The sequence below is a fragment of the Telmatherina bonti genome, assembly GCF_933228915.1.
Source record: "Telmatherina bonti genome assembly, chromosome: 3".
NCBI lineage: Eukaryota > Metazoa > Chordata > Actinopteri > Atheriniformes > Telmatherinidae > Telmatherina > Telmatherina bonti.
In genome coordinates this window covers 38,155,179-38,182,370 of record NC_136621.1, presented here as the reverse complement: position 1 = coordinate 38,182,370, position 27,192 = coordinate 38,155,179, and the positions used below count along the sequence as shown (strand labels likewise).

At 42.8% G+C, this 27,192-nt stretch overlaps 1 protein-coding gene across 1 annotated transcript in view; it reads left to right on the top strand.

Annotated features, from left to right (window-relative positions):
* The window catches only part of usp43a (ubiquitin specific peptidase 43a), a gene marked incomplete at both ends in the record, with an annotated part of 164,443 nt that overhangs the window by 13,301 nt on the left and 123,950 nt on the right, over nucleotides 1–27,192 (top strand). The window contains one exon of the mRNA XM_079264441.1: nucleotides 12,964–13,110. Within this exon, the coding sequence (XP_079120567.1) occupies nucleotides 12,964–13,110 (147 nt within the window). The remainder of the gene's footprint in view (nucleotides 1–12,963; nucleotides 13,111–27,192) is intronic.

Here is a 27,192-nt window from a genome sequence, read left to right as displayed (position 1 = left end):
GCCTGTGAATGCCACACCAGACACCTCTCTGGACAGGTATGCTTTTCCTCAGTCTTGTGTTGCTCTGACCTTCAATTAGAGGATTTTCAGGCTTTTCAGAGTCGGAAAATTCTCTGATTTTGAGCTACATCTGTTCTGAGCCGCGTGTTCCCCGCTGCTTTAGAGGCGAATCTGGAAGAAGCGGGGTGAATAAGATGGGAGGGTTGGGAGCTAAACTGCTGAGAGAGGCTGTTTAGCTGGGCTGACAGGAGCTCAGCTGCTGCTGAGTGAAGCGAGTGACTCTTGAGCAATAGACTATTAGTTGTAATTTATTCATACATCATTCGCACATGTTCGGAACTACCCAGGAAGGTCAGGAATGGAAATCTCCAGAGAGAGTTGTCTTTGCCAGTAAAATGAGAACAAAGCCAGAGTTTTGCATGTTTGACTGTTTCACCACTCAAAGTGGTGAGAAGTCCAGATTTCCTGGCTTTATGTAAAGAAACACCAGCGATCTGCTGAGTTTTATAAACCAGCGACCAATAATTACGCATTTGGCCCCAGAAACATGTCAGACCAGCAGGAAAATGGCTGTTCTGCCAGTCTGTCCCTGGAAATGTGGTTAAATGGACCAGTTTCTATCTAAGTCAACCTTTTTTTTTTTTTTACCAGGCGTTTCATCAACGCAACACAACAAATACACATTTTTCTCAGTCCAAATCAAAAGAGTAGATAAAGACTTTTAGTCTGTTTCATATCAGAAGAAACAAGGCTACTTGTGGAAGACAGCTGGAGGTCTTTGACATGCCCTGCTAAGGCCTGTTTGGCAGCTCGATGAAAGCCTTGGAGGCTTAGATGATCTGGTTGTTGTGAAATTGGGCACAGCAAAGAGATTGTCGTCATTTATTGGCCGAAATACCAAAGAAGGATCTTTAAATTCCAGTTGAAGTTGGATGGTGTTAGATCTGTCTTCCTGCCATACCTTTCAAGTTCTGGATTTTAAAATAAGATACATTTTCCAACAACTTCCAAGAGGGTCGCAGTTGGAGTAGTCACCGGTTCCTGTCCCGTTTGTCGGGGTGGGGGGGGGGGGGGGGGTCATGTGAGAAATGGAAGTTATATAGTAGCTGCATTTTTATTCTTTGCAGAGGCAGTTGGTTTGTCTCCTCTTATGAGTTTATTTTCTCTCCACATCATAATCCTGGAGATTTAGGGGAAGGTAACAATGCAGGAAAGACTGGTTAAAACGTGAGTTTCTCAGCTCACCCTAAACGGGTTACTTGACAAGTATGACTCCTGCTTTACTAGCAAGGTGGGCTGGTTTTCCTGTAGGAAAAAAAAAACCAAACGTTTTAAAGGTTTCTTGGGCAACTTCGAAAAACCTCTGGCAATCTGGAATATTGATCTTTTTTTTTAAGCTTCTTCCAGTTTGCTTCCATGGAAGCCATTCCGTGGGAATTCCTAGAATAATTTGCATTCAGTGGTAAAATTCAATGCAGATAAACACTTCTTAGGACCCATAACCGAGGTATGCATAACCCTGAAAAGCACTGAGAGAGCTCAGACCTCCAGCAAGCAGCTCATTTCTACACATAAACTGATTTCCAGTCAATGTTCTGGTCCAGCAGTCATTTTATATGGAAACGATATTAGATTCTTTGATGCTCTGATGAGTCCCCAGCTTGGTGGCTTTATTGTGGTGTTTGTTGCATGTTTATATCTTCATTTGTTCTCTTGCAGCAATAAAAATTCCAAATATGTCCCATTTTTCTCCCTCTGGATGGTAGTGTCCAGAATGCTTTCACATCTATTGTTGATATTTTGTAAAAACTGTTGGAAACTTCTAGATTTTCCCACCATTTAATGTAGAGTTATATGCATGTACACTAGAAGTGACTTTATCTCACAATGATAAAGAATCTACAGAAACATTTTAATGGATTCTAAGTTAGACCAGGACCTGCTCTTAGAAAAGGATCAGGAAAATTTGTCCAGTAGTGTTTGCAGAAAGTTGCTTCCAAACAAACAGATAAACGGTAAAGCAGTACAAACATGACGAAAAGGGTCTTAAGAGGTAAAGAAACTGATAAAACATGGCACAAAGGACAGAGCGGTGTGTGTGCGTTGGAGAAGGATGGATGAATGAGGAGGAGGAGCTGTGGCCCATCGCTGGTGTGGAAACACCAGTCGGCTGAAAAATGAAACTGCAAATGGAGCAGCCAGGGATGAGATTCCATCTGGTGTCATTGCAGCCACACCTGTACGGAGAAAACGGGAGCACGTGTTGTTCTGCTCAACGTTTTGTTTAGTTGTCACTCCGTCACTGAGGAATCCACCCGGGCCTGTTTGGCAGGCTGAACGGCGGCGAGGTGAAGCGCTGTTTTCCTTTCTGTTTGGTTCAGGGGTCGTTTGCCTGATGCATGTTTAAAACCCTGCCAGCGCTCTGATCCGTCATTGTTTACACAGCGGGAGAATGGATGTGGGGAGGGCATCGTATGTGTGAGGTGAAGTGAAGGTTGAAAGATAAGACGGTGAAACAGACGCCTGGGTGTGGATGTTGGGGATGTTGGCGGCGCTGCCTCTGCCGGCTGCTGAGACGTCATGCCCCTCACTGCGAAGGCTGCACAGACCTTCGTCTGTCTTTTCTCATTTTGTCATCTTCAACTCCTTTTTCATTTCTGTTCTTTATGAAAAGCTGCATAATTTATCTCTAGTAGTATAAGCTTCAGCTGTCTCGGACTTTTCTCATCACTTCTTATTTTTTCAGTAGATTTGGTGGATTTAATTTGCTCCGATTGTTCAGTAACTTTGCAGAATTGGCCAGCTGTTTTATGTTTAGGCCAGTAAATAAAAACTGAATGCAGACTTTTCTGTGAAAGAGTTAATTATTATAATTTAGCTTGTGTACATCCTCAGTCATCTGGTCATTGGAAGAGCTTGAATAAAGAATACTTGTCTTCTAGAGCAAGAAACAGTTCAGTTTATCATCATTATTACTGTGAAATTAGTGTCCAGACATCACCTCTGTTAGGTCTTAAATGTATTTTTATCTTTTAATCCCAACATAACAAAATTAATATAGAAACAAAGTAACCAGAATGTCCAATTTTAGCTAAATAAATTCTTTTAAATTAACCGTTTACTTCAGAGGAAATGGATGGAAATGGTTGGAGGATCTCTGCGGAGGCATTCACCACAAAGCTGTAACCACGGTCACTTACACCTACGTTATGTAACCCTTTGTATCCTGCTCCAATGCACCTGACTCAGTCATTTTGTAGAACTTCATAGGGCGTTGGACGCATTTCATTTGATTCAGGTGTATTGGAGCAGGGAAGCACTGCAAACCTGCAGGAAGACTCGGCCCTTTGGAGTTGGGGTTGTCTATAGCTGCGTTTCCTTTCCATTTCTTCCACTAAATAAAAGCAACATTTCTAAGTCGACAGTCAGTTACGATTTGCAGGTGTTTCTATTGAGCAGTGTTTAGCGTGTAAGCCTCGGTTCTCGTAAAATCTCGTCAGGGGGACGAGCTTTTAAGAGAATTGCGGCGTATGCAAGGCAGCCACGTAGCGTTATTTTAGGGGTTTCTAATTGCTGCGGAAAATTTGCTACAGCTTTCGAAACTTTTCTACCTGAGTTTCTTTCCTAAGACTCTGAAATTCGATGTTGTTTGTTCCTTGTTGCGCCATCTTTCCCGGGAACGAACTGGTCACGACCCCCAACATCACGTCCGGGTGGCAGGTAAATGCAGAAAGTGTTTCCATTACATTTTTGTGATATATTTCTTTATCGAAACGACTTAAAACATTTCATGAGAGCGTCGAAACTTTTTAACGATATTTGAGACTTTTTTTCTAAATGTAAGTTTTTCTATTGACTTTTTTTTATTGCGATATTTAGTTTTTGTGCACTTCTAGGTGTGATAGAAAAGGCACTTGTCATGATGTGTTTTGTGTTGTCTTTACTTTTTGTTTCCTGTTTTTATTTATTAGCTTTTCCCTGTGTAGTCCCCTTACCTTGTTTCCCATGTAGCCGTTAGGTTACTTATTGGTTTCATCCATTTCACCTCTGTCTTGTTGTGTTCTTGTGTGTATTTATACCCCTCTGTTGCTGTGTTTCAGTTGCTGGTCCATTGTGTGTACTTCTGGTAGTTTACGCTTAAGTTGTTTGTTTTTTTAATAAAGCATCCAGACTCAGAATCTCTGGCTCCCATCTCCACATTTGTGTCCTCACCACCTCTCCACCGTGACGGCACCTTGTTACACCAGACTACGAAGTTGAACATCAGCAAAAAGACGGGAAGAAAATGAAACAAGTGCTTGATGTTCCTCTGAAAAGTCGGTGGGAAAAGCTGCTTTCCATATGAAACACAGAAACATGTTCTTTAATAAAACAAACTATTTGCTCCAGAGAGGCTGCAGTCTGCTGCAGACTGAGAAGAAGTTACTTGGTCGAGACTGAGCGATAGTTCTCAGAGTGATCTCTGTGCTCCCTCACGCTGAGCCTTCCACCCACCTTTTATCTTCTCCTTGACAACTTCTGAAGTGTTTACTCAACAAACACTTTGGATCCAGCCTGAGCTGTGTGCGTGACAGATTTGAGGACTCCAGCTGTTTGCAGAGGAACTTGACATTTGACCCTCCTGCTGTTCTGATTGTTGCGTCTTCCAGACTGATTCCTTCACCAGTTTTTCTGTCTTTTAAAGCTGGAAGCGACAGAACAGCACTGTGAAAAGTGTTATATGGTTGATAAAAGTGTGTATGTAGATAATTGGGGTGAGACAATAAGATGCAGTTTGATTAGATTCAGTGAAGGCTGATATATATTTCATTAGCACTAAATGTCTATTTATTTTCAAATTGATTCCCCAGTTTGTTTTCCTGATGCGTGTGGTGACAGTTAGGACAGCGCTCTGAGACATTGTTTTATGCACACGGACGTATACCGGTGTGTCTGTTGCGCTTGTGCGGGTATGTTTATCTCCATATGTATCGTATAAATATGTTTATGCATATGTTGCAATGATACATTTATGGTCGTGTAGATTTGAAATAAAAATTGGGGTTAGAGGAGCGTGTTCATCACATTTATTTAATGTAAAGCACTTTGAAATGCACTTAATGTATGATAAATAGATCTATAAATACAGTTTGATTTGAAAAATAATTTTACATTTGCAATGTAAAATTATTTATTTATTGCATTGCATTTTATTTATTTGAAAATTTGTTTTTTAAATTGTGAAGCGAAAATCCCAATATTTGATTTTTCGATTTGATTTAGACAGAAATGTTCTTCGATCTTGATCCTCTTTCGGCAGAATCGGCGAGTATTTCTGACGCTAGAGTCGGGATCGGCCCAATTCTACGTTTTTGACATTGCATGTTGTGCTAACTCGCTGTCTGGCTTGCTCACAGTGAGGAAAGTGAGCTGCAGTGTTCCACCATGGAGACCTTATGTCTCTGCCATTTCTGACTTTTAAAGAACTTTTCCAGTCATGTTGACCTCTCGGAGCGCTGTAAACCACACGTCCCAGTCACACCCCGGTAGGCACATCGACTGCCTTCCACCCGAGCTGCAGCCTTCCCAGATGCCTGGGAAGTTTTATGCTTTGCCAAGGCGTCCTTTAGGCGTCTGTGTGGGACATTTAACCAGAAACGGGCTTGTAAATAAATATCATAGACATGAGCCAAACTAAACTTTCCAGCCATGAAGGCAAAGATGAGGAAGAAGACGGCAACGGTCGCCATGCAAGCCCCTTCATTTCACCCACGCCTGCACCCAGCCTGCTCATCTTCCTCTGTCGTGTTGATAACTTTGAGAGACTATTCAGCCTTTCGTTTCTCCACCTCTCACAACAGCAGCGTTCATTTGTCTGAGACAGAAGAACGAGCACTGGTCCGTTGAAAGTTCTCCAGCATCCCCACCTTCCTCCATCTGTCCCACATCCCTCCATTCTCTGTCAGTGTTCCCTCATCGTGATGAAGCTCATTAACGGGCTGTCTCTGTCAGATAGAATGGAGCAGGAGGGGGGTGGCTCTCCTGCCTGTGTTTATATTTAGATACTCGGGATACTGCAGGTATGATGTGGTGATTTTTAATGAGCTTTGGATCAGAGTCTGGATCCTGTCAGTCACACACTGAGTGGAAAGGGACGACCAAGTAGTCGCCACTGACTGTAGTGTTAATGTGTCATTTTCTGCCTGCACTTAGCCCTCTCCTCAAGGTTGAATTAGACCGACTGGCTGTTTCTACTAATAACATCTATCAGGTTTTTGGATGGATTTTCAGTGAGTCACCCTTTACAATGCGGTGCACTAATGTGCTCAGAGAACCATTTTCTTGTAATATATCGCACTAATGGGCACATAGGTGCATGATTTGTTTGTTGAGGTTGTGTAGCTGCACGGCGGCGCAATCTCCCTGCATTAACGAGCTGCTTGGAGTGAAGGAAATGAGACTTTAGTTCAGTGTATTTGTCTCTTCACGTTGATAAACGTCAACCTCCTACTCACAAGGTCTATTCATGTCTTCACAACTGCAAGGACTGGAGGTTTGATCTCGGTCTCATTGGAAAGCTGAAACGTGTAGGATGACTACAGTAGAGTCAGATTAGGACGTGTGTTTGGTGTGTCAGAGTAAATCCACCTGGAACAAAGTAGAAACATGTAAATTTTACCTCCTCCTGATGGAAAAGCACATTACTATCACTCAGAGAAAGCCAGGTTCATTGAGCAAACAAATCACGTTTGAGGAGGAAAAATGCAGAAATAGAAGCTTAAAGTGAACCTGAGCAGTTTTCCAGATGTTTCAGCAGAAGCATTATGCAGGTAAACATCTCAGGAAGGCTCTGGATGATGATGATGGTGATAAAACACACTCTAAAGGCTATTTCTGCTCTGTGTTGAAGATGAGTACGAAGCCTTTCGGCCATCGCATTCGGCTGAGTAATTGTGGACTCATCCCCTGATAATGCAAATTAAATCCACATTACCTTCAGTGGAAACCAGAGGATAGCAGCCCAGTTCATGTAGGAATGAGTAAAGTCTTCCCTGGTGAAGAATTGAGCAAAAATAGAAGCTAAAAAGATATTTTAATGCAGGTAAATATGTCAGGGTCCTATTGGGCGAAGTTGATGATCAGCACCTGTCAATCATCAGTCAGGAGAATAAAGGAAAAGGCTCAAATTCAGCATCATAAGGATCCAGACAGACATGAACCATAACATCAGAGGAAGAGTGGACACTTCCTTGTAACCCCCCCCTTTTCTTAATGGAAACTATCAGGACCGTCGTGATTCATTTCAGACAGTCAATATTCTGCTTGAATTTGGTGTAAACATGAACATGTTTAATGACTTTTAAAATGAAAAACAAAGAAGAAAACTGCTTGCAATGAATTCAATGACGCCTGTGCCGCCGTGGGGTGGGCTGGGCGGGGTCCCGGGCTCCGGTGCCCGGGGTTGTCCCCTGTCTCTTGGGGGTGGGGGGTCGGCTTGTGCCGGGGGGGGGGGGGGGGGGGCTGGGCTGACCTGGACCTGCCGCTGCGGCGGCGGGCAGGTACGTGCTCTGGTGCCTGGTAGCGACCCTGGGACTTGTTGAGTGGGGGGTGTTTGATAGTGTGGATGGGATGTGAGTGTGTATGGAGGGATGTGTGTAGGGGGTGTGGGTTGAGGACTGGTGGCGGTACATAGGTATGTGGATGTGTGTGGGTGGGGAAGTGTGATGATGCGTGTGTGGGGGGGTGTCGTGGTGTCTGTGGGGGGGGTAGTGCCGTGTGTGTAGGGGAGTGGGGTGATGCGTGTATGTGGGGAGTGGCGGTGGTGCATGTATACGGGTGTGTGTGGGGGGGGGGGAGGAGGGGGGAGGGGGGGCGTGCTGTCTGTGTGTGTGTGTGGGGGGGGGGCAGGGGTGTATGTATGGGGGAGTGGGTGGTGCATGTGTGTGGTAGGTTGGTGGATAAGTGTAGATATGATGGATGGGAGTGGGGGAGATTTGGATGTGACGTGGGGGTCAGGAGGATGGTTTTAAGGGTGGGCTGAACGGGTGGCTGGGTGGACCTGAATGTGTCCGGAAGTGTGTGTGTGTGTGGCTGTAGGTGTGTGCTGAGACAGTGTGAAGTGCCGATGTGTGGACAAGGGGGGACTTCATGTCCCCAGGTGGGGGTGTCCTCTGTGAGTGAGGGGGCGGTGGACAATCGGTCTGGGATTCCCCTTCTGCCGCCCCGCCTCCTCTTTGTCCTCGTGCCCCCCTTCTGCATGTGGTGAGTTGGTCCCCTCTTGGGTCGGTGATGACTCTCTGGTTAGAGTCGCCGAAGGCTCTGGTTACGGGGATGGCTGTCCCCGGCTTGTCCTGGTCCTTGGGGGGCCCTGGGAGTAGGGGGCATGCCCAGTGCTGCGGGCGGCTCACCTTCTGGAGGAAAGCTCACTTTCCTCCAGACTTAAATCCCTCAACCCCTCTTCCTCCCCGCTCCCCATCACACACAGGCAGGGTATTGGGAGGTGTGCACGTGGCGCTGGGTGGTGAGAAAGGCCATCAAGGTGGTTTTGATCGCTGCACCCAGCCTCGGCTCACCTCCCAGTTTTAATTACACTTAGACACCAAACACCAAAACACTGACGACTCACATGATTAGGGGGAAGAGCATGCGGTGTATGGTGGGCGGGGCTGCTTAGGTGGTCCCTCTCCCAACACCGCGTGGCACTTCCCTCAATTTTAATTGCAACTAATACATACTTCACAATCAGTCATAAGCGGGGGGGAGGCAGGGACGATAGGGTCTTCTCATGCCCCTGCTCTCGGGGCTTTACTGGGGGGGGGGTACGGGTGGGGGAAGAGTGCCGTCCATTAGGCCTAAGTCTGGGCTGGCCTGGCTGTAGGAGGGTTGTCGCCGGCCCTGGGGGGGTGCTGGGTCGGCTGCATCTGTGGGGTGGTGGGGGGGACGCTGGGAGTGGTGGGCGGTAATTATGGGGGCCCTGATCGGGGCCATCCTGTCCTCTGCCCCCTCTGAGGCATCTCACATGGGACATGATGGAGGGGTGAGGTGAGGATGTGTGGGAGTGGGTGTATGGGGTTACAGATGGATGGTGGGATGGCTGGGGGGGGGATTAGGGTTGGGGATATAGGTGGGTAGGGGATAGGGATGTGTGAGGATGAGTAGATGTGTGTGTGGAGGGGTATGTTGGCGCGTGGGTTGTATTGGGGTGTGCCTGTGTTGGAGGAGTGAGGGTATGTGTGTGTGTGTGTGTGTGTGTGTGTGTGTAGGGGGGGGTGTATATGCGGAATGGGATGTGTGAGTGAGGGTGAAGTTTGGAGGGGGGCTATGGGTGGTGGAGGGGTGTTTGGTGGGGCATGTGTGGTTGGGTAGAAGTAGAGGGATGGGGTGGCGGGGTGTGAGCGTGTGTGTGGGGGGGGGTGAGCGTGTGTGGGGGCGGGGGCGATTGGGGTTCGTGTGATTTGGTATGGGTGAGTGAGTAGAGGTGGGGTGGGGTTGTGTATGTGATGGATGATGTGCATGGATTGCAGAGGGTTGTGTGGATGGGGGTTGAGAGGGGAGTGCGTGTTTGGGGGGGGGGGGGGGGGGGGTATGCATGTATATGTGTGTGTGGTTTGGTGGTGGGGGGGTGGTGTCCTGTACCCGGGGGCGCAGCTGGTGCGCTGGGGTGCGACCTGGCTGCCGCTGGGTGGCGGTCTGGGGGTCCTGGTCCTCCGTCGGTGTGGGCTGTGCCCTCTGCCTGCGGGGGCGGGGGGCTGCTCACGGGCTCTTGGGGCCCTGGGGCCTGCGCTCTGTCTGCCCTAGGTGGCCGGTGCCCGGCGGGATCGGCCCTTGCCGGCCTGGGCCTGCTGGGGCCTGTTCCCCCTGACTGCGGGGGACTCTGGGTGGGCACCTCCTTCGCCACCTCCTGGGCAGATGCATGGCTGGCTCTGGAGTGGGGGGGCTGGGATCTGTACCTGGGGGTGACTGTCGGTTACCCGGGTCTCTGGGTTCTCCTGGCCTTCCTCTAGCTGTAGGCGGGCGGGGTCACATTGGCATGATCACTCTTCTCTAAACACGTTCCACTCTGAATGTTCTGCATGTGTCACAGTCACTGAGTCATCCAGCAAGTTTATTCACTAACAGCAGGTACCTCTCTTTCTGTCTTTTTGACTTAACTTGCTAGTTTCTGGTCCTCATGATTGTCAACGGTTTTGTTCTCCACAAATCTAGAGTTGGCTTGTGTGGGTGTATATATTTATGTGTGTGGGTGGGTATGTGTGTGTACCTATGTGTATGTGTATGTATGTATGTGTATGGATATGTATATATGTATGCATATGTGTGAGTGTATGTGTATGTATGTATATGTGTGTGTATGTGTATATGTATGTGTATGTATGTGAGTATGTATATCTATCTTTATGTATGCATGTATGTGTACATGTGTGTGTATGCATGTGTATGTATGTGTATATGTATGTATGTATGTATGTATATATGTATATATATAATGTATGTGCGAGTGTATATACATATATATGTAGGTGGGTATGTATGTGCATATACATGTATGCATTGATCTCTTTCTTTTGTTTTTTTTTGTTTTTTTATGTTCTCTTTTCTGTTCTCTTTCTGCCCCTTTCCTGTCCTTTCCGGTCAGGTCCAGCAGCATAAACTCTGTAATACAAGCTATTATACAAAACAAATTGAAAAATAAAATAAGAATGAAGAAATACAAGGGGATCATTACATCTACAAAAGTTCCCCTTGGCAAAATAAATTTGCTCAGCAGAACACAGCATCCAGAACATCAGTCTGCTTGCTTAAATGCTGGACAAGACAAAAAAAAGAGAAAAAAAAAAAAAAAAATGAATTCAATGACAGTTCAATAAATAAAAGAGAAACTCGCCACATTTAGCTTCTACTGAACAGCCAGACGTGTCCTGCAACGTTCTGCTGCTTATCAGGCGCTTACTGCCGGATTTCTGACTAAACGTTGGCTGGAGGATGTGAAAAAGGTTCATCACATGTCGCCATATTTGTGAAACAGGCAAAGAGCTAACTTAGCAGTCTGCTAACACTGAGTTTTACACCTACAATGTTCTTTTACCAGACTCCAACCAGCAGGAGGACTCGTGTCTTTTCTCTGGAGCGATCCCTTTCCCGCTTTCTCCTTCTGGTCTCCTCAGACACCGTTTTCATCTTTTTACTTTGTTCAGACATGACACTCTTTGGTCGGAAGAGGAAAAAGTATCACAAAGCAGAACCTCTGTGTTTATAGAGGAGCCACAAAGGAAAGTGGTCCAGGTCACATGACACCAGGAGAGACGGATCCGCTTCTGCAAAGTTGTCTGGTTTCTGAAGAGGGCTGCTCGATTATGGCAATCAATTATAATCACGATTATTTTGACTGAAATTGAGATCTCGATTATTTAACATGATTATCTTTTTATCTTTGACAACATGAATTTATTTAACATTAAACTATGGCTTTTAAACAATTTATTTCGGATTCCACATATTTTAGAAAACAAACAAATAACATGAAGCTTTGTCTTGACAAGGTGCAAATACTGATGTAAACTGAATAGATAAATATAAGTAAGGATTAAACAACGCTGCGCGTCATGGTGTTCTAGACTCCGCGTCGTGCATTATAACCGTCTAATGCACAGTTTTGAGTTGGTTAATCCGTTTATACCACGGTCCCACACAGTTAACATTTTATAATAAATTTGTATTTCTTTTTTACAACACTTGCTAAATATGCGAAAGTATAGGAACTATTTCATGTTGGTCTGGCTGTTCTTTTTATGCCAAAAAACCGCTGTGAGGCTACAGCGAGTTTCTCTCATTCAACCGTTAAAAGATTAACGTGTTGCTATGGTGATGCCCCTTGAAAAAAGGAATATTATAGTGATTTAACTCGCTGAACTGTGTGTGCGTTTATACAAAAATAATGCAGCCAGTTGTCACTGACAATGGTATAAACTATGTTTAGGTGAACTTCCACAACCTACTGCAGTTATTCTACATTGACCTGCAGCCGGAGCCGACTGAGACTGGCCGCCTGGGAGTGCTTTAGGACGGGAGAGGCTCCCGCTGCTCCTTCCTTACAGTAACTGCAGAACAATATGTGCCTTCAAGTCAGTCGCCAGAACACCAGAAAAGTCTCTAATAACTCCAGTAAAAGCTGCTAGATTTGTCGCTTTTAACAAAAAAAGTCTCCAGATTTAGCGAGAAAGTCTCCAAGTTGGCAACAGTGTCTGAATGAAAGCAAAGCGGCTGTGGGAGGAGTTTACAGCACAGCGCTGCAACGCCAGAGACGCTCGATTAGCAGCTGAAGACAGCAGGAGAGGAAACTGCAGAGAGAAAAATAATCACACCCTTTTATTTTTATGATCGATGAAAACCCAGATCGTAGTTGAGATTAAAATCCGATGAATCGCCCAGCCCTTGCGCTGACACGCAACGAGCTCTGTGTACTGACCCCAGAAATCTTTGTTGCTACTCACGTTGGGCTAATGTTTAGTTAATAAGTTATACGTGTCCTTTTAAGAAATTGATAATAAAAACTTTAATTAAATTGAAACTGTTTATCCATTTTACACGTTTTATTTGCCTTTTGTTGATGTTAAAGACAAAAGTTGTCAAAAAAAAATATGGGAAAGACCTTTTATGTCTTAAAATAGAAAAACATTTAAATACTGTAGGTGAAAAAGCCCTTCTTGCTTTCCGTAGTAATTTCATGATTGGAGCACAGCTCATGTACACGTGAAGGGGGCGGGGCTATCGGGGGTATGTAGCTCAACACAAAACCAGCAGACTGATATCTTCTCTTGCAAATGCAGTTCTTCGTATTCATGCGTTTACATTAAACACAGCTGCAAACTTTACTGCAGCATCTTTAAGTTCAGACAGAATTTTGATTGATCCAACTTTACAGGGAAAGAATTCCTTGTTTCGTCCAAAGTGATGGCCTAACTCTGATCTCTTGTTTGTTCTCAGGCTATTGTGGCCAAATACGGTTCTCAGTTTAGAGGAAACTCTCAACATGACGCCCTTGAGTTCCTCCTCTGGCTTTTGGACAGAATCCATGAGGATGCCAATCCTAGTACTGACAGCAGCAGCAGCAAGAACAAAACCAATGCCAAGGTGAGTTTCTGAGTATGATTTATTGTTTTATCTGAATTCGTCCACATATAGCAGGTCCTGACGCTTGTAAAGAAAAGTTCACCATGCGTCACAGAAACTAAAACACTTTGCACATATGTACAGCAGCTGTGTGTAGTGCTAATGAGTTTATCTCCACTGCTCACTGCAAACCTGCCAGACTGGAGCAGAAAGAGGAGCTGAAACTGTAGTGCTTTAAGTGCCGTTCCTCCACCTGCAGCTGAGTTGAATCCACTCGGTCTGAAAGCTCTGTTCTTCTGTTAAAAGAGAAGTCGTTGAAGTGGCTGGCATCCTCTCCATCTCTTTGTTTCTTTGTCTATGATGTGAAATGCTTACCTTGCAGTTCACTCTAGCAGTAGAGCCAGAACAAGACGTGCTGTGTTGAAGAGAAAAAGGAAGGGCAGAGACATCACGATGGAGGTGATGAATTTTCTGTCAGGAGGAAAGTAACGTGTTTTGGTGACTGGACTCTTGAACCAGTACTGTTTCAGCCAGATGAGGATAAACCAAGTAGCAACCTCTGGCAGTTAAAAGGGAAGCCTTTGTGGAAGTGTCAAAATTTGCAGTTCTCCCTTCATCCACTAGGGGCTCCAAAACAGAAAGTCCTCAGACTCCCATGTTAAAAAGACCAACTTCATAGCTGAAATAAACATGTTTACAGCTTGGTATAAAAAAAACATTTTAGGTTGGTCAGATTTATGGGCATTATAGTGGTTAGCATTGTGCACTCACAGCAAGAAGGTCGCTGGTTCAATCCCAGTCACTGGGGGAGGCTCAAATGGTGGGTTTTCTGTGTGGAGTTTTTGGGTGGGTTCTCTCAGGGTACTCCGACTTCCTCCCACCATCCAAAGAGTTAATTCAGTGCTTCTCAAATCCATTCCTCAGCCCCCCTGCCCTGCCTGTTTTAGACATGATACCCCACCAAAGCACCTGAGTCAGATGATTAAACTCCCTCATTAAGTTCTTTGCAGCCTGATAACGAGCCTTTTATTTCATTCAGGTGTGTTAAGGTAGGGGTGCCTAGAAAACATGAAGGGCGGGGGGGGGGGGAACTGAGGACCGGAACTGACAAACACTGGTTAATGGGTTAATCTGAATTGTGTTAGCCCTGCGATGGACTGGCGACCTGTCCAGGGTGTACCTCGCCTCTTACCCGAAGGCTACTGGGATAAACTCCGGCGCCTTGGTGACTGTTGAACAGATTAAGTGGTTCTGATAATGAATGAATGAAAGGTCAGGGTTACCTTCATGACATGGGGGGAGTGAATTTTTTTCTAACGCCTCCTTTTAGAAGTAAATTTGGCATAATAAGGGGCGTGTCCTTTTGATTGACAGGTACCAAATATCCTGTTTCAAGAAGGAGGAATGTAGAACAACCGCGGTTTTAAGCGGGTTAACAACGTGACTTTGCTTGAGCTTGTTTACCTCAGTTAACTCCCATTAGCTCTGAGTTAGCTTTTTGCACAACCTGCTTGTAGCTCTTTGGAGTATGATAGATGTCAATCATCCACCCCCACATTCACAGCCCTCTGTCTCAGCTCTACCTCTTTTTCTTTTTCCGGGAGAGACAACCATGCATGCCCCTGCCAGAAAGGTGACGTTGGGAAGCACCTAATGCGCTTCAGTTCTGTTGTTTAGAAGCCTACAGGTGACATAACGGAGGCTCCATCCCATATTTTATATACAGTCTATGGGATAAACCCACATTTTGCTCCACTTATTGGTAAATTCCCAGACACACACTGCTTTCTGGTTATGTAAACTTGGTCTCAGATCAGGACTTAAGAATGCATCAGGAACGATCCTGCACGGTGACAATGATTATTGTCTAGCAGCCATAGAACAGCCTGGATTTCTTGGCTTCTTGATTAGTGTGTGTATAGTGGGTGAATTTGTGTGTGTGTGTGTGCTTTGCAATAATGATTAGTAAATGTGACGACCTGCTGCGATAAACCTTTTTCTGTTTCTGAAACATCAGCCTGTTTCTCTCAGCTTGCTTTAGGTTTGCCAGCAGCGCTGCTCGTTCTGCCTCCACTCTGCCCACCGAGGACTCGCAGTGCAAGTTAGTCAATTCTGTAACTAACTTTACTGTCACTGCGTCCACAGCCCAGCGCTGCCACTCTGACAGAACAGCTACTGGCACCATTTATATAACGTGACATAAACTGCTAAGGACTGAAACTCTCATTAGGCTCCAGTGAATTGTGGTACAGTAAAGGCTGACTTTCTACAGTGCTGCTATGATCCACGCAGTGATGCTGCTGGAGCTCTGCTGCTTTTTAAGGATTATTCTTAGGTGTTTGTGAAGCACAAACCTGCAGCCTATTAGCAGAAGTTCTGTTAGTTTCCACAGAGTAGATCAGTATTCACGACACTGTCTTCTAGAGTCAAAGAAAATGAGCCACGGGAACTTCCATGAAAAAATTCCTCCATTGCAGAGCTCCTTGCATCAAGGATCTCCATCTCAGTTTATTGGGGGCTGTTGTCCTGGAGATTTTTAGATGTTTTCCTGCTCCAACACACCTGATTCAGAATAAACATTCATTGTGCAGAACTTGACAATCAATGCATGTTGGAGCAGGGAAACGTAAAACACCTCCTGGCCCGTAAAGGATTTGAGTTGGAGATTCTTGCCCTAAAATGTCCCCATCGCAGAAAAAAAACCTCCCCACCTTCATGCAGTTCTCTTGATTACCTGATATGTCACTGCTTCTAAAGTAGTTTTGGTGTTTAAAATGACTGTTCCAAGGCTAAGCTAGCCAAACCAAAACATCTGGTAAGCTAACTAGCTAGTTTTCAGGCAGATGTGTTTAGACAACTTGACAACTTAAAGAAGCACTACTAAAGTTAGCCAGATTATTTCAGTGAGGCGACCAACGGCCGAGTCAGCATTTATTTTTGGACATCCTGTCTCTACTCTGAGCTCTCTCTTACCAGTAAAAGTCTGCTCCATTTTTCTCTTTCCTTTTCTCCCAATAATATCATCTTCCAGCCATGGTGCACATTCAAACAGACAATTGTATTGATAGTCAAGATGACTGCCCTCCCTGAGCCGGGTTCTGCCGGAGGTTTTCTTCCTGTTAAAGGGGAGTTTTTTCCTTCCCACTGTCGCCTCGTGCAGCTCAGGATGGAGGATTGGATCCAAGTCATGATTTGATGCAATCAGTTGGTTTCTATTATAGGATATGTATGAATTGGCTTGAAATGATGTGTATGTAAAGTGCCCTGTGACAATACTGTTGTGAAGTGGCGCTGTACAAATAAAGCTGAATTGAATTGAATTGAATATCCAGTTGCTAGCGTGTCACGTAGTATTTAAAGAAAAGCTATAAAGTCACGCATTATCCTGGAAGCTAAAGTTGTGAAGCCTTGGGATACTCAAAAGCAACAATGGCTCCAGGAAATGACACAATAAATGTCACTTTGCTGTCAAAACAAATCGTAAATGGATATTTTTAAATCATGACGTTACATTGTGCTACCTTAAATGGCCTCCATAATAACATCAATGACTGTAATCTATGAACAGTTTCTCACTTTTGCAGCTTGTCAGAAACTTTTGAACAAATGAAAGTGACTGAAGAACACCTAGGACTGTGGTCTGTAACCTATACTAATAAAATTTCCATTTTCACCGCCTGTACCACTAAATGAACATCCTTCAGATCCGAAAAACCAGTGACTTCAAACAAATTGTGGAAGAAGTGCTGTAATGAATGGAGCTATGTATAACAGGAACGCATTGCCAAGAGACATCATTAAAGCATACATTAAATATTTGTTTAAATCCTTATAAAAAGGCTTCCTCACATACACTAAGTTGTTGTCTAATATCTATTCTTTGTGACTGTAAATACCATTTCGTAGTCATTGTTTAGTGACCGCTGTCAACACTGGATAAATTACTGCGGTAATAGACACAATGAGGAAGGTTATCTCCCTTTTACTGCAGAAATGACTAAGTTATGTGTGTGTGTGTGTGTGTGTGTGTGTGTGTGTGTGTGGTGGGGGTGGATTGTGCTATTAATGTGTTATCACTGTTAAGGTGGTGTACAAACTGGTGTAATCTTTGTATTATGAGAGGCATGTTGTATTGACTCCAGGAACAATAGCTGTACTGCAGCAGCCAATGGAGATAAAAATATACAAATACCTCAAAGCCCAGTCCTTGATGGGTGCAGTACTGCAAGTTTATTATGTTTCCCTGCTTCAGCACAGCTGATCCAATATGTAAAACTTTACAAGCTGTTGGATCCATTTCATATGAATCAGGAGGTCTCAAGGACCAGAGTCTGAGGTTCTAAGTCATTCTAATGATATGGCCCTCCAAGAGAAAGATCACTTGTTTTCTGAATTATTTTATGTTTGCTTTTTATAAATTCTCAAATATTTTATTGAATTTTTCTCCTGAACTGTAAGAAAACCTGCAGCACCAGCTCAGTTTGGGGACTTGATCAACCTCTTGAAAGTATGTTTGCACAGTTCAGGTTTCCACAGAAATGTCTTATTTTTCCTTGTCTCTCATTTCCAGCTCATCATTTTCAGCAAATGCTGTTTGTTTGTTCTTGAAATGTCTCTCAGTGTTAAATTTGTTTGCTTTTTTCTCAGCACAAACTTAGCAAACAGCTTAGCCAGTGTTGTTTGCAACAAATGAGGCCATGCAGAATTGCACTTTCTTTCTTGTACCAGTGCAGAAAGGTTAAAGAGCCACATAAGATGCAGACCCCCCACTTAGGATCTCTGTTGGATTAACTATCAGTAATATTTAGTAAATTACATTCACAACTATGTTTTCATGACTGAAGACCAAGTGTTGTGCAATCATGAGGGAATTTTAATGTGTATCTCTGCCAGTTTCAGTCAGGATGCAGTAAAAAGAAAACATCTGGCTCTTTTAATGTCTTCTAAAAATGTAATTAGTCTCAAGACAACAGTGTTTTAAATGTAAAAGAAAAGACTAAAATAGGCCTGAGTGATGGAAAAGAGAGGCGGAGACTGCTTTGTCTGGGATCAAGGATGATGCGGGACTCGGATGATTAATGTCTTTAATTATTAATCAGTCAATAATTTTCATGTTTAATCCTCTTTCTTTTTTCATAAAGAATATCAGGTCATGGAATTATTTTTTCTTTTCTTTCTTTTATTTGTGGTAGTGTTACAACTTCAATTTTTTAAATTAAGATTTTTTTTTTTTTTAGCATTTTTAATGTTTTTAAAAAAAATTATTTAAACTTGTTTTTTCTTTCATTCTTTGTTTCTAGTCGTGTTACAACTTCAAATTTTTAAATTAAATTTTTTAGCCTTTTTAATATTTTTAAAAAATTGTATAAAAATTATTTTTTTCTTTTCTTTCATTCTTTATATATTTCTGGTAGTGTTACTTCACATTTTTCAATAAATTTTTATTTATTTTTTTTTTAGCCTTTTTATTTTTTAAAAATTGTATAAAAATGTATTTTTTCTTTATTTCTTTTGGAAATGTGGCGTGACTTCACAGCAAGCAGTCATATGATGACTAAATGATTTAGTTTTCAACACGTGTCTTATTAACACTACAGCTGTGATGGGCAGGTTAAATAATTCAGCAGTACTGATGTTAATGTTAATATTTATATCCAGCCTATTAAACGTGTGGAGCAATTATTTTTCATTATATTTTAATCTACATTTGCATCAGATCCAATCAGAATTTCTGCCTTACGCTTTTCATCCATCATAGTTTTTGTATCAATTTGAACCAGAAGGACATTTTGTGATGTTATCTGATGTGGACATATACGACATCATGTGCGTATGCTCAGACTACATACTGATTCATTCGTTTATCCTGATTACATTGTGTATTAGTAAAGTAGCTTCTTTGTGTTAACATTCAGGCCTGCGGTCACTCTGCAGCTGGTCTCATGCTTTCTCCCATGATTATTGCTAATGTTTTGTCTTCCTCCATTTGCTCCCATATTAGTCCGTGCAACAGGACTAAGACTGCACGTCTCTTTGAATCTAGCTAATGGGAATCCAAATAAATCAATAAATCCAGCCATCCATTCTGTAAACCGCTTCTGTGTCCAGGCCTGCAGAGCGACTAAAACCCATCCCAGCATGCATTAAGTAAGTGGCAGGCTGGTCGCATGTCTGCATCACAGTGATAATAACTAGATTCATGTCCTCAGAATGTGAGAGGAAGTCGCAGCACCAACACACACACTGCTCCCAGAACAACAAACATCCAGATGTAACTGCATTGTGTCACCATGTGCATCACCAACACATCTGAGGCTGTAGACTGACTTGACTCGTGTTGCGTGCTCGTATGATCTGGATCTTCATCCGTGTAGCGACTTGTAGACACGCCGTCTCTCCAAAGTCTGGACTAGTTTGTTGGTAAACCAGCTGACTGAACAACAAAGATGCCCATATGTCTGTTACAGGGATGTCATAGTTGTAGACTTTTTTTTGTTAGCGTTATATTTAAATAATTGAGATTTTAAGCATTAATTTGCAACATTTTGAATACGTGAAATCACATGACCCCCTACGTCACGTCCAGGGATGTGTAGGAAAAAAGTGTTTCCATTGCACTGTATACTTCTATATTCAAATGTCTTTAAAAAGCCCCTCATAAGAGTGTAAAAACATTTGATATTTAGGAGTTTTTTTCATTTTATTTTACTTTTAGGTATTTTTATTACTGTTTTTTTATTGTAATATTGAGGTTTTGTGCAGTTCTAGGGGACATGGGACCGCAGCATAATCCTGGAAAAGTGGAATTAAACAGTAACTTTCCGTGTTTTCCTCTACATGCTTTTCCACACAGACATAAGGTCTTGTTGTGACTCAACACCTCATGTTGAGTCAAAACAAATCAGCAAAGAAGACCTTCTGACTTTTTCCTCATCTGTTTAATGGAACATTCGACGAAAGCTGCTGAACTTGTCTCGTTGCGCTGTAAGCCCAACCGGAGTCGACTGTAATTATGAAAATGTTTCATTTTAGTGTAACATCAGACAAACAGCTGTAATTAAACCAAACTACTCTGCATTTACCCGTTTACAATTACTTTAATGTGCAGTTATGGTGGTTATCCTGCAGGTACTGAGATATAATAACTGTATTTTCTGCTTTCTTTGCAACTTTTTTTAATGACAAAGTTAGAAATCTTGGTAAGTTTGTGTCAGTTGTCCGGTGTTACACTGAGAGGATGGCTGCAGGACGACCATGTGACATAACCACACAGTCTTTATGTCGAGGTGGAGGGTCACAAACCCCAATGTGTGTTTTGAGAGCCACAGCTCGAACATACTTTCCCACTCGGGCACTTTTCTGCGAATTGCATGGAACAAAAACAAGGCAACACAAAGTTGCACCATGTCTGCATGGTTTATCTTTTATGGAAAGTGATGATATTAAAAGATTTTTACGATTAATAATTGCAACTTTTAATACTAGTATCAAGTAGCTGTCACATCCTTGGTCTGTTCTGGGCTCATGTTGTCCCTCCAGTATGTCCATCGCTCTACATGCGGGGCGACCAGTCCACCAGTTTCATCCAACTCCGTTATGTAAGACTGAAAACACAGAAAAGCAGCTCAATAATGTTAATCCTCCCTCAAACGGGACCTCTCTCAACTTGCTTAGCTTCCCTTTCACCTGACTGGCTCCAGATCAGCAGGATTCCTTACGGGTAACAGAAGACCACAGTGACGTTGCGTCTTAGTGCACAAAAACATGTCGGATTAGCGCTCATGTCTCGATGCCAGTGATAGGCTTGTTTGGTTCTGTCGGGACGGTGGTCATCTTGGTGTTTTATTGACTGCTCTGTTTTGGATCTAAGTGGTTTCCCATGACCAACTAGATGCAGCGTTGCTGCTGGTTCATTCAGGGTCTTACAACTGCAGATTAAAACAGCAACATAACTAATCTTTCCCTTTGGACTGTCATGTGATGGGATTCCTGGTGCAGAACCGCTGTGAAAGAATCTGAATGCACTATTTGAGTTTTAAATGCAGGCGTTTAGTTGACGTATTTCCTCCAGGTGGATGGAGTCTGCAGATCTCCAGGATGTGCTGCAACTGTGAAATCAGTTCAGTGGCTGCAAAGTGAGCGAGGCCTCCTTATCGTCATGCACAGAAATGATGAGCTCAACAGCTCTTCTTGAGCTTTTGACTCAAGTCCTTCAGGGACTGGAAAGCAAATTTCAGTGAATGAGAGAAATTAGCTGACAACTGCAGTGATGGAGAGGCTGATGGGACTGGTTTCTGGTTTCTTATCTTAGTGGCCATGGCAACGTTGATGCTCTGATATCGTACTTTCCTGATTCCCTGAGATGAAGGTATATTTGGAGTTATTGAAGAAAAGCATCCTTAGCTTACAGAAGGGCATGTTGGCATGTTGTAGTTTACAGTCTGAGATGTAATGATGTCATGACGGGAAGGTGGACGATAGGCTGCAGGCGAGTGGTAGTGGCTGGAGATCCAGCTGGATCTGAAAGCGGTGCATATTTTACACGCCTGTCCGTGGAAAATCTCAGCATGTCCGTGTGATTTGGTTTATAAGAACATGCAAAGAGTTCCAGCATGAACTTCTTCGAAGAATGTGCAGAAAAACGGACTTGGACGAGGATCGAGACAAAGCTGTAGAAGTAGAACGATGTCACGTGGCAGTTGTGTTTTCTAAAAGACCTGTTTCAGTTCCAATATTGTTTGTTTGCTTGTTTTGTAACAAGTAAATAATTAAGAATTTAAGTCTCATTTATTATATAGCTGAAAAGAGGTAAAGTATTTGTGCTTTTATTTTGACATTCCCAAAGTTACATGTCGTTGGGGTGCTCAGGGCTGGCATCCACCCGTAACGGTATAGCAGAGATGCTGCAGGGCGCAAAAGATTCGGATGTAAGGAATTAAATATTCCCTTGCAAGGAGCATGCAGCCAACAAGGAATTTGTTTGTTTTGGTCTCTATCTTACCGTAGAAAAACGTTTAGTCTTTAATTAACCAGTTGCGACAGAGTCATTTGTTCTTTGAGAGACTGATACTTTCTGACCTTTAAAACTTGTTGTTTCTGACTAGTTTTGATGTTTATTTTGTACTTTCCTGGAGCTGTTGTAGCCCAGTGCTTCTCAAAGCTGAGAAACCAGTTTATAATCACACATCACAGCTTGAGTTTCACTTTCCACGCCGTGCCACACGCTAGCAGTACGCTAGCTGTTTTGAGCGTGCACAGCAGCTGATTCAAAAGAAATGTAAGAGGCATACTTGGAATAAGCAAGTAGCAGAAGAGATAACATGACAGAGCAAATCACAAGAGTCAATAATACTTTAAGTTATAATATCAACAAAGACAAAGGTAACAGCACAAAATTTTAAGTGATAGGATTATAAGACAACATTAAGACCAGGACTTACAGCAAGAGATCAACACATAACAGACGTTTCATAACTACTTCAACATGGATACATACTAAAAACAACAAAAACCAGAAACTGAAAAGCCTTCTGGTGATCGATGTTTCCAGGTGGGTTTCATAGCAGAAGTTTAAGCGCTCCTCGTCAGTAGAACTTCACATGGCAGGTGAGTTACAGCAAGTCGGTCTGTTGTCGTCGTAGCAGAGCGGCTTTCCATGGGTACGACCGTACATAGCTCTCTGTGTTACTGTGGGGGGTTTGTTTTCAGTCTGCTGCAATAAAATGTATAATTTCATCCATCTTTTTGACCTGCTGCTCTCAGGCAGGCGCTACAAGTCTATATGGACCAGAACTAATAGATTTAGAGATGCTTTTTCCCCAAAGTTGTTCTGAATTCAAATCTTTGTCAATACACCACATTCGCAGAGTGTTAGTATGTTATTTATTTGTTGTTTTAGTTTGTCTCAATGAGTGCATTTTAAAGGGTTGCTTTTAAATTTCGTTGTTATAATGAATGATGACAATAAATGCGATCTAGCTAGCTTCAGTCCAAAAACAGATTCCAGACAACCTGTTACACGTGTACACAACAAAACAGAGGACATCCCACGGCCCCAGCAGGGTCGAAGACAACGTCAACGGCAGTCAGGAGCACCGGAGATGAACAAGTTAAAAAGAATCTAAAAGCAGAAACCTACAGGACAACACAGTGACTATGGTTACATGATGTTTTTTAATTCGGAATTAAGAATTCCGAATTAAATCATTTGGAATTAACGTATTCTACTATGAGTTTACATGGAAATAATAATTCCAAAGATGTTTATATGAAACACGTCCTTATTTAATTCCTCTTTAGAGCGGCGGGTTGGGAAGGGTTCTGATTGGACAGAGGGAGCACGTGATGTATGACGTATACCGGAAATAAAGTAAGTTAGCTCCCTGCTTCTCGTCTTTTCAGTCGTAACTTGTAAAAACTACATAAGTACCAGTTTCACCGCTGTTTTTATTATAAATGTGAAGTAGCAGCTCAACACCAGCGTACTACTTCACTTTCTGCAGCAACTGAGAAGGAGAAGAAAGATAGACCACCGAACACGGGAGGCAAAACAACGCGCGTCATCGGGACAGGACAAGGTAACGAGCATGCTCAGAACGACCAGAATTAACTTAGAGCGGAACGAAGGTTTACATGACAGAGGAATTAAATAGTTCGGAATTAAAGTAAGAATAAACCAGCCGCTTACATCGCAATTAAGTTTAATTCCAAATAGAAATTGGCATTAAAATTAAGTGTTTACATGATCGTTTTACATCAGTTTAAAGCTGAATTAACTTTTATTCAGAATTAAAGAGGAATTAAAACTCCAATGTAAATACACAGAGTGACTGTCAGCGTGTGGAACATACGGAGTGCAAAGCGTTCAAAGAACAGTGATCATGCCAATGTGGCCTCGTCTATACAAAGGTCAGAGGCAGGCCAGGGGGACCCGGAATCAGTTGCATGGACCCCAGTCACCCCACCCTGAAGACAACCCTGCATCTGCTCCGTAGGTGGCAGAAGGATGCGCCAGTCAGAGCCGTCCTCAGCGGGGGGCACAGACCCTGGTAGGCGAAGAACTCCGCCCACTCTGGGTGTACAGAGATTGGACCTCGGGGCACCAAGAGCCCAAAAACCCTCCCACCCTCAGAGGCAGAGAACCCCCCGACAGACACCAGGCAGGGGCTGGTCCTCACGGAGACTCCAGTCACTCAAAACGTGGAAGTAAACTCTGAACTCAGCACTGCCCACTAGTGGATGAACTAGCTTAACCATGGCAACGAAAAATACGCTTTGGAATACGAGGATGACTACGTTTGAAACGGACGTCCACGGCGCAGCTACAAAAGTAAGGGCATGCCATCCATAAAAGTAGCGTACAATGACTCTGAGAATACTCTTAAAAATCCCAGGACACAGCAGAGCCAGTCAGATGTTTGTGAACAACTATGTCAGATCTTGTTGTCAGACATTGTACTTATGCATTCATCTGCAGAGCTCTGAAACTGTCGAGTGATACTGTCCAACCTCTGGTCTGTCCTACTCAGGTTCACATCTAATATCTGGAAAAACTGGCACTCCTGCCCATATTTGTAATTCTTCTTGCATTGCACTTTTTCTTTTATTGTATCTACCATTTTATTTTTTTCCCCATTTGATTTGATTTGATTTTTTCTATTTCTATGGACCTTAATAAAGCTTGAATTGAATTGAATTACGTTCATAAGCTGGAAAAACAAGCCAAGGTTCTGTAAAACTGCAGAAGAGAGCCGTTCCTGGACGATGTGTGTATTCCTACTGAGTGATCGTTACATGAGCAGCTTTCTGTGTTCGTCCAGGCGGGACGTCTGATCTTTGCCTAAACTTTGCCGGCAGTTTTCATAACCATGGATTCTTGTCTTCATTATTGATTGCTTCCTCGTAAAACAATCAAAGATTCCAGATTGTTTGTGATACGCAGGTTCAACCTGAGGTCAACAATGCAATGAAATGCTGAGGATCAGAAGAAGAGAAGAGTAGCATTTAAAAAAAAGTGTTAGCAACAATACAAAAGAACTCATTAAAGCAATGTAATATACAATAAGGATAGAGAAGTGTGGGTAGGTTTAGATAACATATAAGTGGAGTGTGTTACATATCGTATAGTATTGAAACAAGTTGTTAACCAAAAAGTCTTAACTTTTACCCTCTTTGTGAAGTCGTCTGTACGCCTGAGGTCAGGCCTGAAGTGGCTTGTTGACTCACCCAACCATCATGTGCTGCTTTCAGGTCACATGATGACCTTGGTGTGTGATTATTTGCTGCCTGACTGGTTGCATTGGTGCAGAGTTTCATCTTTTCATCCAACTGCACCAGCAAAGATTTGAATGAAGGTGCACCTGAAAGCCTTCCTGGTTTCTGTGCAGTTTATAGCTGTGGTCTCTATCTGCTGTGGCAGAATGTGGATCAGTGTTATCTCTGAGACTTTAGCAGTCCTGGCACTGCTTCGCTTTTAATGGCCCAGTTTTATTATGTTTGACCTGTCGGATCTGAACGAGACGAAAGGGGAGGAAGCAGGACCAGGAGATAACATTCCCTGCCTTCTTTCTGGCCTTTCTGTCAAATCCAGCTGAAATTCATGTGGTAACCCTCTAGTAGCGCTCCCCCCACCCACAATGCTTCTCTCCCATCACAGGTTGCATCAAAACGGTGTCACCCCCATGACCCCACACCCGGCCAGCAGCCTCATTTTAAGTACAAGTGACATTTTTGAGATGCCACAAATTTCTCCTGCCAGGACACAGATTCATGAGCGATATCTTGGATTTTCCTTCATTTAGTGTCATGGCTGAAACAGGAAGATGTTGTAAAATAACTCTTAAAGCCCCCTGAAGCCTTCTGAACACCTAAACCATCCCTGCAGGAGGACCATGTTGACTTTTGTACTTTCAGGTTTCATTGTGAAACGTCTTCTTTCCTGGTCTAGATTATTCTTTTCGATGAGTATTCTTTCAGGCTGTTTGAGCTGCTTGATACATCGATTTACCGACTGATTCAATCTGACATTTATGAATACACCCTACCCCCTCCCTGGATGTGCATTGTCAGCTCTCTCTTCTGGTGTCCGTCATTAACAGCAGGTACAAAAATACAACTAAACGCAGGGGATTAGGAAAATGTAGCAGAAGGGGTAAAAACTCAACAAGGCTTCATTTCCATCCACACTCCAGACCTTTAGCAGTAATGCATCAAAGCACAATGAAACAAGGACTATGGTAACTATGGAAGAGTATTAGCAAAAAATATGCAAAAGAAAATTCTGAGAAAAAACATCTGAATTCTGACTTTAATCTCAGAATTTTGACTTTAATCTCAGAATTTTGACTTTTTTCAGAATTCTGAAAAAATTCTGAATTTAATAATTTTCTCAAAAATTCTGAATTCTAATAAATTTGTTTTAACAAGCACCAATAAACAGCAGAAAGAACTGTGGATAACTACGGAAGAGTATTAGTGCCACTGAAGAAAAGAAAATTAGAAAATTCAGATTTTTTAAAATATAATTCTAAAAGAAAAACCCCAAAAAGTCAGAATTCTTAAAAAAAAAAAAAAAAAAAAATCTGAATTACTTACTTTTTTTTTTTTTTTTTTTTTTTTTTTTTTTTAGTGGCGCTAACAGTCTTCCGTAGAAATCCACAGGGGGGGTCATGGAAGAAAAAAATTGTGAGCCTATACAGCAGCTCCCAGAGGATATCTGAAGAGATGTTTGAGGTTAATGGTTTATTTTCTGTATATTCTGGATGATGCGAAAAAAAAGCCTTTGTAAGGTTTGCTGCCATTTCATACAGCGGAAAAGCCTGACATAATTCACATATACGTTGTTTTTGTTATTTAAACACAAGAGACACATTTAAATCACAAACCTCAAGTTTTATGTTCTCTTAAAAAAAAAAAAGAAAAAAAAGTTTGCAAGAAAAAAATGGCATAAAATCAGATTAATTTTGGTGTAAAAGTCTATTTTATTTGTATCTGCATCACCTGGCGCTACTGGCTGGTTTTGAAATTAAACAGCTTCACTTGGACATTGATGGGGCCTTAAACCATTTCTTTGTTAAAACAAAAGAGAAAAAAGCTTTTGCTTGC